Source organism: Microchirus variegatus (genome assembly GCF_963457635.1).
Source record: "Microchirus variegatus genome assembly, chromosome: 16".
NCBI lineage: Eukaryota > Metazoa > Chordata > Actinopteri > Pleuronectiformes > Soleidae > Microchirus > Microchirus variegatus.
In genome coordinates, this window is record NC_139817.1 from 24,996,448 (window position 1) to 25,015,236 (window position 18,789).

Sequence of the window (18,789 nt, forward strand, 5' to 3'; positions counted from 1 at the left end):
AGGTATTTTACAGTTTCTCTTCAAACTTGTCCATGTTTATTAAAAAGTAGTTTCTGTTAAAAAAAAAAAAAAAAAAGCCATTTGTCGGATGAATAAACTTGGTGGGAAACTGGTATTATTTATGTCTATTTAAGTGTTTGGCTGCTTTTCAGTGTCCCTTCAGCTTTTTTCTCTCCAGTCTGTGGACAGAGCAGATTCTCAATAATTAAAGTCAACATTAAGGACCGAGTCCCTGAAGGATCTTCAATCTGAAGATATGGAGCTGCCAACAGAAATGGTAAGTTTTCATTATTTTTTTTTAATTATTTCTTACTCCTTTACTGCTTTATAGTGTTTAAATCACATACACTTTTATTTACTTATTTTCAGAGCAGGAGCTCAGAAGAGGACACATGCTCTTCATCAGAGTAGAGTGAAGATGCTGTGAGCCCCAATGACCTGGAGAAGGACACGACTTTGTCATCATGTTCATGATCATGGAGGTAAATGGTAAGATTATTAAAATGAACATTTTCAGAATTTACATTAACCCAAAGATAAAATATTTATGTCCTCATCTATGAGTTTGGACAAAGACACATGTCCTCAGTCACACATTTAAAAAAACCCCCCCAAAAAAAACCCCTAAAACCTGATCAATGTGTGTATATGTATATACATGTGTATATGTATAGTATACATGTGTATATATACGTATGTATATATGCATGCATATATATACACATGTATGAATATACGCATGTATGCACATGTATGTATATATGTAGTATGTGTATATATATATATATATACTGTATGTGTGTGGGTTTATACATACAGTATATACACATGCATATACGTCTATATATATATATATATAAATGTGTATATATATATATATATATGTGTATGTGTGTATATATATATACATATATATGTGTGTATATATATACATGTAAGCTTCACACCATGAACTATTTAGGTAATAAAACAGCTCCTTTACATTTTAAAACAAAGGTGTAGCTCATACAACTGTGAACTGTGACTGATCCAGGCACAGTTTGACATTCATTGAGTGAAACATGAATCACCATTTAAATATAAAGAGCAACAACATTGACATTAATACTCAAGTGAAAGAGTATTATTGCTCTGTTTTGCTCAGTCCATACAAAGATTTTTATTAATATAGTCACAATCATACGTTAAAACAAATTATCGCATGAACGTCGTCAGTGAGTTGTGTTGTTACGTGACAGAGTGAACGGTTAGATGATGTAGATGTAATGTACACGGGAAAAATGCAGCAGTCTTGTGTTCATAATGTTATGTTTATTTATGAATGGAGGTATAAACATTGACTGACCCTCTGTTTGTTTACGCCTGATTAAATCAGAAAAAGATGACAGTAGTGACAGGAGGCGTTAAGGCCGCGTCAGGGTCTGATAACTGACTTTATCTTGGGGAAGAGTCGAAGGGCGTTCTGCGTGGTCACCTCCATCACCGTTTCCAGCGACACTCCTTTGATTTTACTGATGTACTCGGCAGAGATGGAGATGTTTTTCGGCTCATTTCTCACCTGCAGCAGTGACGCAAAACAAGAGCTAGAGTAGATGTCATGTCAGCTTTTTGCATCTTCTTTTATTGCTACTGTTTATCATAACTGGATGTAAAGCTCAATTAAATATTTTATATTTTTCATCCTTTTTCTCATATGCATTTAACTTAATCAGGTAAAAACCCATTGAGATTGAAATCTCTTCTCCAAGGGTGACCTGGCAAATAGGAAGTAGACTGGTTATATATAATAATTTTGACAAAAAACAAAACAGTAATGTAACAGTGTACAAAGTGCAGGAGTTGAGGTGACACAGGCACCGTTTACTGGTTTATTTTTGTCTGTCTAATAAGATCGAACCAAACGCTCCATGTGAAATGTGTTCAGACATTTTCAGCTCAGTCTGGAGAGTGTTTCCTGCAGGAGTGGCAAAGCTGAACGCTCTTTTTCCTAATTCTGTTCGAAACATGTGCAACACAAAGGTGGGAGAACTTCACTAACATGAATAAAACAGTGGCTTTGTGTGTACAGACATACACACACTGGGTTTTATAGATGAATAAAAGCCAGTGTGTGTGTGTCTGCGTACACTCAGAGAAAGACATTCAGATGTGTTCACTGTTCAGACACTGTAAACATATAGTCTAAGCAGCCCTATACAAAACATCACCATAATATAGTAACGGAAGAAAGATTTATTTCTGTGATTGCAACCAATCTTTACCCTAAGATTAGATACCAATTTCACAATATGTGCTTTGAAGGAAAGTGTACAGTCAATAAGAAAACCCAAGTACTTATAGTGTGAAACATGTCAGCAGCAGCAGGCCTATCTGATCAAAAACTTAAAAAATAGAAATAACTACATCTAGAACTCACCGATTACTAGTGAAATACTCCATTTGGATTTCAGAACATTCAATTAAATGAGCTCACCTGCTTTTCTGGACCCAAAGCAGGCGAATCCGTTTCCAGACATATGTTTTCTAATGGCAGTTGTTTTACAAGTTTCTGCTTCTTTGGAGAAAATAAAGCAAACAAAACAAGAGAAACCATCACCAATCATTAACAGGTAACACAGGTGAGTATATTTGACTCAAGCAAATGCTCTGTTTCACCTGTTCACTCCGTACTATGGAAGGTGGAATTGAAAAGAAATATCCAGCCTTCACTCCCTCCATGGCAACAGACGGTTTCCCATCAAAAGCATGAAGCAGGGCTTTCTCGACACCTAGTGACAATTTAGCAGAACTGCAGTTTACTGCAGGAGTCCTTTTTAGAAGAAGAAAAAGATAGAACCTAAACTATACTGTGTACCTTGCTCTTTGAGAAGATGGATGGTTGGTCTCCCTGCCGACCGTGAATGAACATTTCTAGAAATAAAACACGAAAGAAATGTTTCATGGAAGTTTGTTTGCGACAGAGAAAATGCTGTTCTTATTACATTAATTAATTCATCTTCTACCACTTTATCCTCCACATGAGTCACAGGAGGTGCTGGTGCCAATCCCAGCTGACATAGGGTAAAAAAACGTATTACTTACAGAGGGAGATCCAGCTCCTTAGCTATCTGCGCTTGGCGAATGAGGACCTGCCTTTGACTGTCTTTATCAGTGTCATTGCTGACATATCTGGGTGTAAAATCCAAACCAACCTTTAACATAAAAATAAGAGAGAAAAAAAAGATTGAAAAGCAAGATAAATAAAGTCTGGACATAAATTGCGAGAGTGATATTAGTTATATTACCTCCCCAATAGCCACAAGGTGGTGTTGGTATTTCTCTATGATGGGTAGAGCAGCATCGAGATCCTGCAAAACAGACAGGAAAGAAAAAACATATTTTAACTATAATGACCATAAATAATGATATGATCAATCAATTTGAAGAGGTTTGTACTTCTAAAGGTTGTAGATAATTACAAAAACTGGTTCTGAACGAATAATTATCTAATTGCTATTTGATTGAAATTGTGATTGTTTTCGCCAATCTGTGCGAAACAAAAATGCTTTCTTCTGTCTGTAGAATATGATGTGTAGGTCAGGACAGGTATATGATCTAAAAATGGTATTTCACACACATTTTTGGCTTGAATAAATATTGCGCTTCTTGTGATTTGAAAATGTCAGTCAGCCGTATTGAGATTTTTTGGGGGAATTTTAGAGGTTTGAAAATGTTCTAACCCAGCATGAACAAAACATACAATGTTCACCTTAAATTCTAGTGGTATGCAGCCATGTTGATATCCACAATTTGGGATATTAGACCATATATTTATATATACAGCGCTTTATATATAGCTTGTGGAGTATGTTAATAGTTTATTTTATCCTTATATTATTTTGAATAATATGTATTATATTTTGAAGCAGATTTTCCACATGAGATCAATAAATATGTCTACTTTTCTATGCGTGGTCATCAGGGAACAGTCGTTCCATTTATTTATTTGATTTCCATTCTAAAAACTTACAGATGTATTTGCCTGAATTGTCCTGAGTTATGGGAGTATTGTTTCCGAATATAAGTGAGCACCACGAGTACTGTACGTTCAAATGAAATCACATATGTGACCATAAACACCGACATCTTGGCTGAACCAACCCTTTAAAGTCAAACCTACCTGGAGAGAAGCACCTCTCTGTTGCTCTGGGGAAACTTCTTGAACAGGATGGACTCCTAAGCAGGGGAAAATAAAATCTGGAAACCTGTGAACAGGGTTTTTTGTTTTTAAGAAAAAGATCAGAACACATTATACATCAAAATTTGATCAAGCCTCTCGTGACACTGCAGTTACCTCTGTGACAATGAAATAATCTTTTCAAATTCCCCTGCATGTTCTGCCACAGCTAACAGCGCCAACAGTCCAGCCTGAGGGGGAGAAAAAAGCAAATAACTTGGATCTGATACACACAATAATGACAAGTTTTATGAATATATTAGTTTACAGCTGTGACATTTCACCTGTTTGGAACGTTCAATCACATCCTCTAAGTCCTGACAATGACAAGAAAACAAGTAAAGTGAAATTAAATAAATAAGATAGACAGATGTTAAACAACCAGACGTGAAATTAAAACCTTACATCACTAAAATACTGTTCAATAAAAACAAAAACAAAAAAACAACCACACATAAGAGTATTTGAATAGGACGCTAAGTGAGACGAGTTAAAAATGTACATCACAATTATTACAGTTTTTTAGATTCTTAAACAGATTCTTAAACAGATGCAGCTTTTTTTTGGTGAAAATGATTTAATAAGCTACAGATGATGAATGAATGAATAATAAGGCACATGAGCTCCATTAAGAAAGAGATCATAAGCACTATATGCTGCGGAGTGAGACAGGATTTTCCAGTCACTCATGAAATATTGATGTTTTTCTTTATTCGTGATTAACACAATAATATCACATCGCCACAATTTAGATATTGTACGTGGTTTAATCCTGATACACAAAAACATTATTTATTATCCAGTCACGTTGGCTAAAGAGTGACAATACAAGCAATACGACTACAGGAAGAGAACATTACTAAAAACGGTGTAAAATTAATAAAAGTTAGGGTTAAGTGACTAAAAGTTAGATTTAAATAACAACATGATAGATCAAAACGACTCAAAAACCGTCTCAATTGGTTGAAAGATAGACTAAACGAAAAAAAGGTCAGTTAAAATTAAAGAGACAAAACGAGAAAATAGGACAAAAAGGACGTACAAATTAATAAAGACAACATAAACATAAAAGGATAAAGGTGAGGTTACTATGTCCAACAGATAGGACGAAACGACTAAAAGACAGGGTTAAAGACTGAGAGGTACACTGAAGATTTAGAATGCCTAAAGTAGGCGTTCAAATTGTACTTCGTAAGATATTTAAACGAACACAACATTCATATTAATTTCTTAAAAAGTCGCACCTTGTCAAAATCCCCCGCAGAGATGTGACAATGACAGTCAATGTAGCCCTGCATGTGGACAAAAACAAAGTCACGTTACTGTAAAAAACTAAACAAACCGGCTTCCGGGAACAAGTAGACTACGCATGCGCACAGCTGTGGGCGCGCGTGACATACACCGCGGCGTCGCCCAGGAGAGCGGTGTTTGCTGAGGCTTCAATCCAATTGTGTGTAACTGCGGGCCCGCAGGAGACACGACGACGGCGGCTGAACCGTGAAACATATCGAACACCTCCCGCGGTAAACGTTTACTTCCTTCTTTCAGAAGCAGGCGTTTGTTTTATCATGTGACTTTAGAGCTTTGTGTTTACTTGTCTGCGTGTGGAGGACAAAGAATGGAGGCTTTAACGCTCCTTCCTCTGCTGTTACCGTTGCTGCTTTTCGACTCTGGCGACGCCAAATACGAAGCGAACTGGAAATCCCTTGACTCCAGACCTTTACCGGAATGGTACGACCAAGCTAAGTTCGGCATCTTCGTTCACTGGGGGGTTTACTCTGTGCCCAGCTTCGGCAGCGAGTGGTTCTGGTAAGTTTGGCCCATTTTTATCACGATTGTAGATGGTTTTTTTTCTCTTATTTGTCCAGCTTCTTAAATGTGAATATTTTCTAAAAAAAAATTAAATTAAAATAATTCTCCATATAACAAAGAAATCATTAAAACTGAATCATTTTGGTTTGTGGACACTGAATAACATAATTGTTGGTTCGCATTATAAAATGTAGTTCCTTTAATGGGATTAGGTAAAAGTCTGGTTTTGAGAGTTTGAAAAAAGCAAATGGGTTTTCATAAAAGGGCTGAGATCACAAGTTCACTGCAATGTTGATTAACTTGATTTCCTGGTTCATTTAGTCCTGATCATCATTGGAATGTGAATCTGCACAGCTGTCATGGAATGAAAAGTGTTTCATTTCCTTCTATAGTTCAATGAAGGCAACAGGGAACTGATTCAAAAACACAGTACCAATGTATTTATTGTACAACAGGTAAATCACATGGATTAGATAAAATCCTTCATGTGTTTTTCATAAATGTTTCTTTTGCAGGTATTACTGGCAGCAAAATAAATATCAGCCATATGTCGACTTCATGAAGAAAAATTATCCCCCTGACTTCAAGTATCAAGACTTTGCTCCACATTTGACTGCCGAGTTCTTTAATGCCAAAGAGTGGACGGATATCTTTGCCTCATCTGGGGCAAAATATGTCGTCCTGACGACCAAACACCATGAAGGTAAAATACAGGTTGTCCATTTATCTAGGATTTTTTTTTGGTTTATTTAAAAGTACACAATCATACCTTCTCATATATATACACAATAAAACCCTCAGGTTTCACACTGTGGGGTTCAAAAACCTCATGGAATTGGAATGCAGTCGATGTTGGACCCAAAAGGGACCTGGTGGAGGAAGTGGCGACTGCTGTCCGTGCTAACAGTGACCTACGTTTTGGGGTGTACCATTCCCTCTTTGAGTGGTTCAACCCGCTCTTTGAACAGGATGCCGCCAATTCTTTCAAGACAAACTATTTCCCGACCAGTAAAACCCTGCCAGAGCTTTATGAGCTCTTCCTCAAGTACAAGCCTGAGTTGCTGTGGTCTGATGGAGACGCAGATGCACCGGACACTTACTGGAACAGCACAGGTTTCATAGCCTGGCTGTACAATGACAGGTAATGGAACTGATTCACAAATACACCACGTTCTTGACTAAGGGGCCATTCACATGCAGCATTTTGATTCACTGTCAGTGGAGAAGAGTAACACAGTTGTGATAAGCATCCATTCCAATACACCTGCTTTTTGTCTGTGTAGCGCTGAAACATTTTTGGAACGCAGTGAGTGCCTTGAAATTGTAAAGTTCTGTCTTTGTCTAATGCTTTGTCAGTAACAACGAGCAAATCCGCTTTCTTTCAGAATGTTTTTAGAGGCTGCATGTGAACAGTCCCTGACTCAGTTAAGTGTGTGTGTTTGTCCTCCACAGTCCAGTAAGAGACACTGTGGTGATAAATGATCAGTGGGGTCATGGCACCAGATGCAACCACGGTGGGTATTACACCTGCGAGGATCGCTACCAGCCAGGACACCTGATCAAACACAAATGGGAAAACTGCATGACCATCGACAAAAGGTCCTGGGGTTATAGACGAGATGCTCCGCTCAGTGACTACCTCACCATAGAGCAGCTTGTGGCGGTGAGAGATGAAATTCTCATTAACCTATATAACAAATCTGTTGCTCTACTGCTCCACCTATGACAAAGCAGCTGGTATGATTTAATGGTTTATTGAAGAAGAAGAGTCCTGTTGTATTAAAGTATTAATCATTTTGTGAAACCAATAGTTATAATTACCTTGTGTCAGGTGTGCAGACCTTAAACAAGATGATTTTAAAAGCATTATATTAAATTACTGCAAATGCAGACTGAAGGTTTCACTTCCTACAAATGCAGTTTCACATAAAAGTAGCAAACCGCGGCTCGACGTTTATTTTCGAAATAATGGCAAGAAGGGAAAGGAAACTAGAATTTACTTTGCTTTTGGGTGTATCCCTTCCCTCCTCCATGAATCCCTAAAGTTTCACAAACAAACACTTCAGCCACTGAAGGCAGGGTTTTATTGTGTCTGAGCTCTCCCAAGCTGCTGTATTTCAGTCCAGTGACTGTGCTCCGGTCATGGAGGAAATACTGAACAAATACTTTTTATTAATTGATTCGAATGATTCAGTTGCACTGAAAACAACTGAACCATTTTAAAAACAAGAGGAAGGACTTTTGTCCTCCTCCATGCAATGTCAGAAAATAATGAAAAATGCACATATAAAATACTGATAAATACATAAAGTGATTTTACTGACTGTGAAAAAAATGTTTTGTGTGTGTGTGTGTTTTTCAGACCTTAGTAGAGACGGTGTCCTGTGGTGGAAACCTGCTCATGAACGTTGGTCCAACACACGACGGACGAATCGCTCCCATCTACGAGGAGCGTCTGCGGCAGATGGGTCAGTGGCTGAAGGTGAACGGAGAAGCCATCTACAACACGACGGCGTGGCGAGCTCAGAGCGACAGCATCACTCCTCATATCTGGTGAGTTCTTCTATGCGTTAGCATCGTATTTGTTTGCAGTGACCACACTGGAAAAACAACACGGGACGCATGTATCAATGCATTTGGACGTTTTCCATCAAAGAGTAGTTTTTCCGTTCAAAATGTTTAAATGTGTAAGAATTCGTACCCTCTCAAGGTGAGACCAGAAGCTCTCCTAAATGTAATAAATACTACTTTAAACTTTAAAATACTGACATATTATGCTGTATTTTCTCGACCTGGTTCATTATAAGATGAAGGGTATATATTGGTCTTTTTTAAAATCTATAATATAGCCATAGTTCATTAATGGGTCTAATTGTATCAACAGGTACACTTCCAAACCACAGGAAAAAGCCATCTTTGCCATTTTTCTGGAGTGGCCCAGTAACGGAACTGTGATTCTGCATGAACCTGTGGGTACACAAGGAAAGACTCAGGTAAAACAAGACCTATAAAAAGCATCATGCAACTCATCAATCTGAACAAATGCTAAAGAATATTTGACATTTCTTAATGTAATTCCAGAGGGTTACCAGTTCAGTTGGGTTAATTGGACACTAAACTGCACCACACCCAGTGTACTCCTATAGTCCTGGTCCCAAGTGTAGATTAATGGTAGGGTTGTGTCGGGAAGGGAGAAGGTCGCATTTCTACTCCTATGTCCACCTTATTTTCATGTATTGTTTTGTTCCAAATAAAAAAAGGTGGTGCTCCTCGGTGTCGGGACTCTGCCTTGGCAGCCTCTGACTCCCAGTGGTGGACTGACGATCCTGCTGCCCCCTCTGCACATCAGTCAGATGCCATGTCAGTGGGCCTGGACACTGAAGCTGACAGGTGCCGCTTAAAGGGAAACCAGATCACTTGAAGAGGCCAGACAGAGCCGGAAGGAGCCGGGAGGGAAACTAGCTTTTTATCACTGAAATCACTGAAAAATCAAAGGCTGAGGGCAAAATATGTGCACTATATTGTAATTTTAGCTTTTTATGGGTTTTTATAAATGATAATGTAGGTAAATGACGACCAAATGCACTCTTTTATACTGCTTTACACTACCGTTCAAAAGTTTGGGGTCACCTATACAATTTTTTTGTATTTTCCATTAAAAGTCACACTTTTTTTTCATCAAAAAAGTTGCAAAATGAATAGAAAATATAGTCAAGACATTGACAAGATCAGAAATAATGATTTGTATACAAAATAAAAACTTTGCTTTCGTCAAAGAACCAGCAAAACTGCACAAGGGTTTTCTAATCATCCAATAGTCTTCCACGCTGGCAGCTAGAATAGTCGTTTACCACATTAACAATGTATAGAGTGTATTCATTTAATGTTATATTCATTGAAAAATGTGTGTGAAAAAATAAGGACATAAGTGACCCCATACTTTTTGAACAGTAGTGTGTGTTCTAGCTGTGGTTTGTTTACACTACAACAGGTTCCATATCATGGGTTTAGTAGTAACGGGGAACCATGAGACAAATGTAGCATCAGAAAATGAGAAAACATTGTTTTTGTCTCAGTTTGTTTGCACACCTGTGATTGTGTTTTTATATTTATATTTTCATATCTGATTACATAATGAAGAATCTATGAATGTCTGTGTTTGAATTTGCTCAGGGAAAACATTTAAATAAAATTAATGATTTAAAAAAAGATCTAATGTTTGTTGTGGTTGTGTGGTTTGTCAGAGGTGCAGACACACCTAACACTACATGTGTGAGACTCAATCGCACTGAGAAACACAAGGAAAACTCCTATAACATCTACATTTCCCTCTTTGTCTGGCTGTTACATCAACAGTGAACAGTCAGAAACTATCATTTGTAAACTACACACTCTTCTGCACCAAAGTCCATAGAGAAAATGATCATTTTACCTTGTTTTTTTTACCTACAGGAGCTGCTGGTCTACTGCTGCCTTGTTTGATGCAGTTTATAGTTGTGATGTTTCACCTGTTTGGAATGTTCCATCACATCCTCTAACTCCTGAGTCCTGACAATGACAAGAGAACAAGTAAAGAGAAATTAAATTAATAAGAATAAGGCAAATAGAAACCTTATATCACTAAGATACTGTCCAATAATTGTAAAACCACACATAAGAGCAAACATTTGAACACAGCCAAAGTGAGACTTAAAAAATGATGATCAAACCTACTACAACTATTGAGCACAAGCACTGTATGCTAGTGAGTTAGACAGGATTTTCAAGTCACTCACATGAAATATTGATGTTTTTATTAATTCATGATTATCCCGATAATATAAATTATCACTTATTATAAGTTGTTTTTATTCCTGATACACATCTTGATTCTGGTTCCGTAAGAGATGTCTTACTTTTGCCTTACTATGTACAGTGCCTTGAGATAAGCTATGTTGTAATGGCACTATACAAATACATTTAATTGAACTTAAAGGGTTAAAATATAGGCAAACATGACTGCAGAAACGGAACATTAATAAAAAGCGCTAATGTGAATAAAACAAAAGTGACTAAAAGTTAGATTAAAAATAACAGAAAACGCCTCAAATGCAGTCTAAATTGACTACAAAAAATGGACGGATACAATGACTAAAACGAACTAAAGCATAAGAATGACTACAATTATACTTCGTAAGATATTAAAAAGAATACTAATATACAATATTTGTATTTCTTAATACGTTTTAAACGTATTAAAAACCAAAACAAACGGTCTTCCGGGAACAAGTAGACTACGCATGCGTACATCTGTGGGCGCGCATGACATATACCGCGGCGTCCCCCGGGAGAGCGGTGTTTGCTGAGGCTGAGGTCTTACTGCTTAGAGACACGACGACGGCGGCTGAGGCGTGACAAACATCGAACACCTCCTCCAGCGGTAAACGTTTACTTCCCTTTGTCAGCGGCACGGGCTCACTTTATCATGTGACTTTCCAACTTTATGTCAACTCGTCTTCTCGTGATGAGACTGTGAAAGTAAAGCGTTCAGTATCAGGTCAACAAACAAACATGGAGGCTTTAACGCTCCTTTCTCTGCTGTTACCGTTGCTGCTCTTCGACTCTGGCGACGCTAAATACGAACCGAACTGGAAATCCATCGACTCCAGACCTTCACCTGAATGGTTCGACCAAGCTAAGTTCGGTATCTTTATTCACTGGGGGGTTTTCTCTGTGCCCAGCTTCGGCAGCGAGTGGTTCTGGTAAGTTTGGCCCATTTTTTATCACGATTGTAGATATATCATGATTTAGTAAACCATACACGGTCAGTTAGGTAATCACACGTTCGAATTGAGTGTTTTTTCAATAATTAAAACACGATGTCAGATATTTCCAGCTTCTTAAATGTGAATATTTTAATTTATTTTGCTCCATATAACAGAAAAAGTCATTAAAACGGATTTTTTTTTTTATGTTTATGGACATTGGAGAACATCAACACTTCCAGGTTTGGTCATCAAGGAACTACATTTGTTACATTCTGCAGTCTCACCACTAGATGTCACTAATTCTTACTCACAGGGTATCCGTGGGGTCTTTAAAAGTCTTAAAGGGATACTTCACCGATTTGAATGTGGCTTTGTTTTGCTAGAATAGCAGTAGTATTTTTTAGAAAATGTGCTTCCCTCCCTCAGTTTTTCACTGAGTTGTAAAAAAATCTGTTTTCCATTTTCAAAATGTGCCCTACTGTGATGCAAAACGCGTCATTTGACTCACAGATTTTTTTTACAAGTCAGGGAAAAACTGAGGGAGGGAAGCACATTTTCTAAAAAATACTACTGCTATTCTAGCAAAACAAAGCCACATTCAAATCAGTGAGGTATCCCTTTAAATCCATTCATTTGATTTAAGGCCTTCAAATGTCTTAAATTTTCCTCAAATCTCATTAAAGTTCTTAAATACAATGTTGAAAGGTCTTAAAAATCTATTAACGTGACTTTTATTTAAAACATGCATAAACTTCAGTCTCGCTTTGAAATGTTTCTATTTTTGAGGATGACATAACAGAACTACAACACGGAACTAAAGTAGTCCACCTGTGCTGCCCGGGGAGAATTTATCGAGCACCACTAGCTAGTGTGCTGTGCTTGTGTCATGGTGTGTTACAGCTTAGCATAACGGCGGAGAAAACTTAATGAAAGCCCACAGCTAAGAAGAATTGCAAGTTCAACGATTTGTGGCTCCAATTTTCCTTCATGTCTTTTGCACTTTTTGCCAGTAAGGATGTGAACTGGGTCTTAAATTGTATTCATTATGGTCTTAAAAAAGTCTTAAAAAGTCTTTAATGTGACTTTTTGAAACCTGCAGAGACCATGTATGTAACGAACCTTTCAAATTCAAAACACGGTATCAGTATTAGGCATTATTTGTACTGTGTGTACAACAACAGGTCAAAAATATTGGTACATAAAGCATCTCTAATATTACACAACTGTTTTTAAATTATTGACCAATTCAAGGAAATAAGCGTGGATTAGTGAAAAAAAAACACTTCATGTTGTTTTTCTTTTGCAGGTATTACTGGCAGAAAAATAAATATCAGCCTTATGTCGACTTCATGAGGAAAAATTATCCCCCTGACTTCAAATATCAAGACTTTGCTCCACATTTAACTGCAGAGTTCTTTAATGCCAAAGAGTGGACGGATATCTTTGCCTCATCTGGGGCAAAATATATCGTCCTGACGACCAAACACCATGAAGGTAAAGTATTTCTGTTCAAGGATTTGGTGTTTTGTTTATTTAAAAGTACACAACTTTTCATATACATATAATAAATCCCTCAGGTTTCACAATGTGGGGTTCAAAAACCTCATGGAATTGGAATGCAGTCGATGTTGGACCCAAAAGGGACCTGGTGGAGGAAGTGGCGACTGCTCTCCGCACCAACAGTGACCTACGTTTAGGGCTGTACCATTCCCTCTTTGAGTGGTTCAACCCGCTCTTTGAACAGGATGCCGCCAATTCTTTCAAGACAAATTATTTCCCGACCAGTAAAACCCTGCCAGAGCTTTATGAGCTCATTCTCAAGTACAAGCCTGAGTTGCTGTGGTCTGATGGAGACGGAGATGCACCAGACACTTACTGGAACAGCACAGGTTTCTTAGCCTGGCTGTACAATGACAGGTAATGGAACTGATTCACAAATACACCACGTTCTTGACTAAGGGGTGTTTTAGAGTTCAACGGTTGCGCATAAGCATCCATTTCAATAGGCCTGTTTTTGTGTCTGTGTAGCAGTGAAACTAAATACTTGAAATTTTTGCAACACTGAATGCGCCTTCAGTGCGCAATTTGGTCCAGGAAGTAGGTGAAACTGGTTTTTCTTGACTCTGAAATGAATGTTTTTTTTCTACACATCAAATACTAAAAGCCAACACTTCTGCTTAGAGGCTGCACGTGAACGGTCCCTGACTCAACTAAGTGTTTTTGTTTTTGTCCTCCACAGTCCAGTACGAGACACTGTGGTGACCAATGATCGATGGGGTTACGGCTCCATCTGCAACCACGGTGGGTATTACACCTGCTCCGACCGCTACCAGCCAGGACACCTGATCAAACACAAATGGGAAAACTGCATGTCCATCGACAAAAGGTCCTGGGGTTATAGACGAGATGCTCCGCTCAGTGACTACCTCAACATAGAGCAGCTTGTGGCGGTGAGAGATGAAATTCTCATTAACCTTTTATTACGTAACAAATCTGTTGAACTGCTCCATCTATGACAAAAGCATCTGGTGTGATTTAATGGTTTACTGAAGAAGAAGAAGAGCCTTGTTCTCCAGACAAAGTAATAGTTTTGTGACATATATCTACAATATTTAAAGCAGCTTTATCTGGTCTACAACATCTTCACCGGCACACAGAGCCTTTACCAGTTACATTTTAGTTTCAGGTGTGCAGATCTAAAACATGAAAGGTGCCTTCAAATATAATGCATTATTATTATTATTAAGATGATTTTTAGAGCACAATAATAAGTTACTACAAATGCAGACTGAAGGTTTCACTTCCTACAACTGCAGTTTCACATACAAGTGGCAAACCGCAGCTTGACTTTTATTTTGAAGTAGAATCAGCATTAAAGATCCATTGGGATTTAAAAAAATGTTTTGTGTTGTCATAATTCAGTGACCCTTCACTTACTTTACACTTGGTAAACAACTAATCTATTAAGTGATTGTGAAAATAATCATCCCTACTTATCGATCTATAAGTTATCTTTCAAATATTTCATAACCCCAAAGCTACATGTTTTTTATCTGTTAACTTCAGGTTGACCAAAGACGCTGTTGTTTTCATGGTCGTGTCTTTTGCTTAGTTTCTATCAGCAGATCAAGTTTTGTCAAACTTCCCATTTTTCTTATCATCTGCTGGACTTTTCCCTCCATGTTTAGTGATGCTTAAAAGTGGAGCTTCACAGTTCATTATTGACGTTGGAAACGTTTATTTGGCTGAGAGCTTCAGAACAGGAGAGAATGAGGAACTTTAGTTGAACAGTCTGAACCACAATCAGACAGAAATTAAAGAACTAAAGACCACTTTTCCTCCACATGAAACCATTTTAAAAACAAGAGGAAGGACTTTTGTTCTCCTCCATCTACATTATAGCTTGTTGATTAATCAAGTATGGAATGGCAATGTCAGAAAATAATGAAAAATGCACATAAAATATTAACTGACTTAGGGAAAAAAAATGATTGGTCTGTGTGCGCTTGTTTTTCAGACCTTAGTAGAGACGGTGTCCTGTGGTGGAAACCTGCTCCTGAACGTTGGTCCAACACACGACGGACGAATCGCTCCCATCTACGAGGAGCGTCTGCGGCAGATGGGTCAGTGGCTGAAGGTGAACGGAGAAGCCATCTACAACACGACGTCGTGGAGAGCTCAGAACGACAGCATCACTCCTCATGTCTGGTGGGTTATAGAAAAAAAACAGAGGATGCATGTATCATTTGAAAAACTAAATTATACAAACATATTTGGGTATATGTATTGTAACATCCCTGCTCATACACATTTATCACAACTAGAAAAACTATCTTTCTCATAAGCTTGTTTTAAGATGAATGGAATATAGTTAATACACATTTTTGTATGTAGAGAATTCTAAAGTTCATTAATGGGTCTAATGTTATCAACAGGTACATTTCCAAACCACAGGAAAAAGCCATCTATGCCATTTTGCTGGAGTGGCCCAGTAACGGAACTGTGATTCTGCATGAACCTGTGGTTACACAAGGAAAGACTCAGGTAAAACAAGACCTATAAAAAGAAAACAATCCACATTGTTACCTGAAATATAAGTGACTGAAAATGATGTATATATTTATTGGTCTACTGACCTTTTAAGATGTTACATTAGGGTCAGGAAGACATGAATTCTACAATATTTGCTCCCAAAGAAGCTTTTATCTGGGCTACGACGTCTTCAGAGAATCTTTACTAGTTCCTGACAAACCAATAGTTGCCTTGTGTGCAGACGTAAGACGGCATGATTTTTAGAGCACAATGTTAAGTTACTGCAGATGCAGACTGAAGGTTTCACTTCCTATTAACATGGCAAACCACAGCTCGACTTTTATTTTGAAGTAATGACAAAAAAGGAGATAATTGTCCCAGTTCAATGGCCTTCACTGGCTAAACAACTCAGTCTACTGACCTTTTAGACAGGGTTTCTCACTCCTGGTCCTGAGGAGCCATTGTCCTGCTTTACATGTTTTAGATGATTCCCTGATCAAACACACATTATTCAAATGTTCAGCTCGTCAGTGAGCTCTGCTGAAGCCTGATAACGACCCGTGTATTTGAATCAGGTGTGTTGGAGTTGTTGAGATGTTATATTATGGTCAGGAAAACATGAATTCTCTCTGGAACATTCCTCTCTTTGTTGTTCTATCGTTATCTACTGTATGTTCAGGTCACTCCAGGCTCTGATTGGCTCCTTACTGGCGAAGCATGAACACAACATCTTCGCCTTGGTCTCAACCTTGAATTGGCTCCAGTATAGTGTCTAATTCACAGCATTCCACTGCTGAGCCATGTAGAGAGCTGTGATTCTGAAGCAATAGTACTTTAATAACTTTAGCTACCAGATCATAAATAACTATAACAAACTAGACTAGTCTAGAAATCGCTCTCCATATTGGCCTAGTGGAAAGAGAACTCGCATTGTAACATGGTCAAGATGGCACAGACTATATATTACTATATAATTTAGTTATAGCGTGTAATTTACATTTCTGATTCTGAACTGGACGGTTACCGGCTCAATTGGGTTAGTTGGACACTCTAAATTGGGCCACAGTGTCAGTTCCAAGTCTATATTAACGGTCGGGTGGTGTCTGGAAGGGCAAACTTTCACAGAGCATTTCTACTCATCTGTCAACATGTCCACCTTATTTTCATGTATTGTTTTGTTCTCAATTTAAAAAAAAAAAAAAAGGTGGAGCTCCTCGGTGTCGGGACTCTGCCTTGGCAGCCTTTGAATCCCAGCGGGGGACTGACGATCCTGCTGCCCCCTCTATACGTCAGTCAGATGCCATGTCAGTGGGCCTGGACACTGAAGCTGACAGGTGCCGCTTAAAGGGAAACCAGATCACTAGAGGAGGCCAGACAGAGCCAGACAGAGCCGGAAGGAGCCGGGAGGGAAACTAGCTTTTTATGTTGAAATCGCTTTAGACCACCTGAATGACATGAGGGGAAATCAAAGGGAGAATATGTGCACTATAGTGTAACTTTTATTTTTTAATAAATGATTATGTATGTAAATGGAGACCAACTACACTCTTTTATGCTGCTTTATGTTCTAGCTAGCTAGTTTTTTAGTAGTAGATTTTTGTCTCCGTTTTTCCTGCACATCTGTGATTATTTTATTAATTTTTTTGAGTTTTAAACTGACGAATGTAGTATGTTTGTGTTTGAGTGTGCTCAGGGAAAACATTTAAATAAAATTAATGATGATTTTAAAAAAGTTTTCATGATCTAATGTTTGTTAAGGTTGTGTGTTTTTTCTGATATTCTACACCTGCTTACGTCTACGACATATGAGCAATACATTTCCCTCTTTGTCTGGCCGTTACGTTGGCAGCGTACAGCCAAAAACTGACATTTGTTTATCACACACTCCCCTGCACCAAAGTCCATAGAGAAAATTATCATTTATCAAACAGGAAACGAGAGCTGTTGGGTCTAGTGCTGCCTTGTTTGGAACGTTTACATATTTTATGTAAATCAATATAAAGATTTTTAAACACTGAGGTCACAAATTAATGTTATTGATTTGCAAAATGCTCCTGGTCTCGAGCTTTTCTGTTTCCTCTCTTTTGTAAATCTGATGTTTTGTTTGTAATCTGCTGAACTTCTCTTTCTGTCGTTCTTCCTGAGGCTCCTCTCTTTTCCCTCTGTACCAGGGTTTTTACGCAGTTCTTCCTGCCTCGATGTGAGGGTCAAAGGGCAGAGGGTGTTGCTCGCTGTGCAGACTGTAAAGCCCTTTAAACTATATTTGAACTAGATGATGATGGCAACACAGAGGACCAACAACTAGTGTGATGTAATGTAAAGTTGATGTTTTTTTTAACATGTTATCATCATGTATTTAATTTTGGTTTTATTTATTGTTTATATTTGTTTTATTTATTGATTACACACTGTATTGTGTATTTTTATTATAATTTTTTTTAATTGCTTACAAGTGAGATCTAGCCACCTGCATGTCTTCTACATACATTTTTATTTATTAAGCATCATCATCATCATCATTATTATTATTATTATTATTATTATTTTTACTAGTATTATCCGTTTGTAGTATTAACATTAGTATTAGTACTCGTGCTTGTCTGGTCTGGAGTATCTCAGATAATGCGTGCCTCAGGCGCCCCCTGCTGCTCACATCTGTAATCGCACCACAACAGCGCGCACACGATCAGCAGGAAAACGCCAACATGAATCGTTTTTGTGCAGATAAACACGTGTGACGAGTGCAGGTCTGTGCAGGAGGCAGAGGGGGCGCTGCTGAGTCTCTGCTCTTCCAGCTGCTTCGCGTCATTTCTTCTTCTTCTTCTTTTTCTTCCCTCTCTCTCTGCGGTACATGTAGGTGTATTTGTCACCTGAGATGGTGAGTTCAGTACAGGCCACAGCTCACTGTTGTGTCTGCTCTCTGTTGCACGCCTTTAAAGTGGGTGGTCCCTCTCCTGCGAATGTTCCATGACGTGCACATGG

At 38.2% G+C, this 18,789-nt stretch overlaps 3 protein-coding genes across 4 annotated transcripts; 2 read left to right on the forward strand and 1 right to left on the reverse strand.

Annotated features, from left to right (window-relative positions):
• Positions 1-1,310: 1,310 nt before the first annotated feature.
• LOC310937891 (putative deoxyribonuclease TATDN3) lies at positions 1,311-5,514 on the reverse strand (the record flags this gene model as incomplete). 2 transcript variants are annotated; one of them, XM_083902274.1, is made up of 10 exons in its annotated part: positions 1,311-1,558; positions 2,474-2,551; positions 2,656-2,768; positions 2,855-2,910; positions 3,082-3,191; positions 3,285-3,347; positions 4,160-4,244; positions 4,334-4,407; positions 4,501-4,533; positions 5,461-5,514. In XM_083902274.1, 10 exons carry the CDS (start codon positions 5,512-5,514, stop codon positions 1,415-1,417), a joined length of 810 nt encoding a protein of 269 aa, XP_083758400.1. In that variant the 3' UTR covers positions 1,311-1,414. The 2 variants fall into 2 exon arrangements, with proteins under 2 accessions (XP_083758400.1, XP_083758399.1); XM_083902273.1 differs by having other exon boundaries at positions 2,474-2,554.
• A 320-nt stretch (positions 5,515-5,834) lies between these two features.
• On the forward strand, positions 5,835-10,215 carry LOC310937890 (plasma alpha-L-fucosidase-like; the record flags this gene model as incomplete). Its single annotated transcript, XM_083902272.1, has 7 exons — positions 5,835-6,025; positions 6,544-6,731; positions 6,830-7,169; positions 7,481-7,691; positions 8,391-8,581; positions 8,913-9,021; positions 9,289-10,215. 7 exons carry the CDS (start codon positions 5,835-5,837, stop codon positions 9,427-9,429), a joined length of 1,371 nt encoding a protein of 456 aa, XP_083758398.1. The 3' UTR covers positions 9,430-10,215.
• A 1,284-nt stretch (positions 10,216-11,499) lies between these two features.
• On the forward strand, positions 11,500-17,495 carry LOC310937889 (plasma alpha-L-fucosidase-like). Its single transcript, XM_083902271.1, has 7 exons — positions 11,500-11,769; positions 13,082-13,269; positions 13,353-13,692; positions 14,015-14,225; positions 15,293-15,483; positions 15,711-15,819; positions 17,012-17,495. The coding sequence occupies exons 1-7, from the start codon at positions 11,579-11,581 to the stop codon at positions 17,150-17,152; spliced, it is 1,371 nt and encodes a 456-aa protein (XP_083758397.1). The 5' UTR covers positions 11,500-11,578; the 3' UTR covers positions 17,153-17,495.
• Positions 17,496-18,789: the final 1,294 nt, after the last annotated feature.

What these genes read in the sequence shown, in the direction of transcription:
- LOC310937889 (XM_083902271.1), top strand. Translation starts at nt 11,579, where the DNA reads ATGGAGGCTTTAACGCTCCTTTCTCTGCTGTTACCGTTGCTGCTCTTC. An exon ending in TTCGGCAGCGAGTGGTTCTG is followed by an intron (nt 11,770 to 13,081) that starts GTAAGTTTGGCC and finishes TTTCTTTTGCAG; the next exon opens with GTATTACTGGCAGAAAAATA. An exon ending in AGCATCACTCCTCATGTCTG is followed by an intron (nt 15,484 to 15,710) that starts GTGGGTTATAGA and finishes TGTTATCAACAG; the next exon opens with GTACATTTCCAAACCACAGG.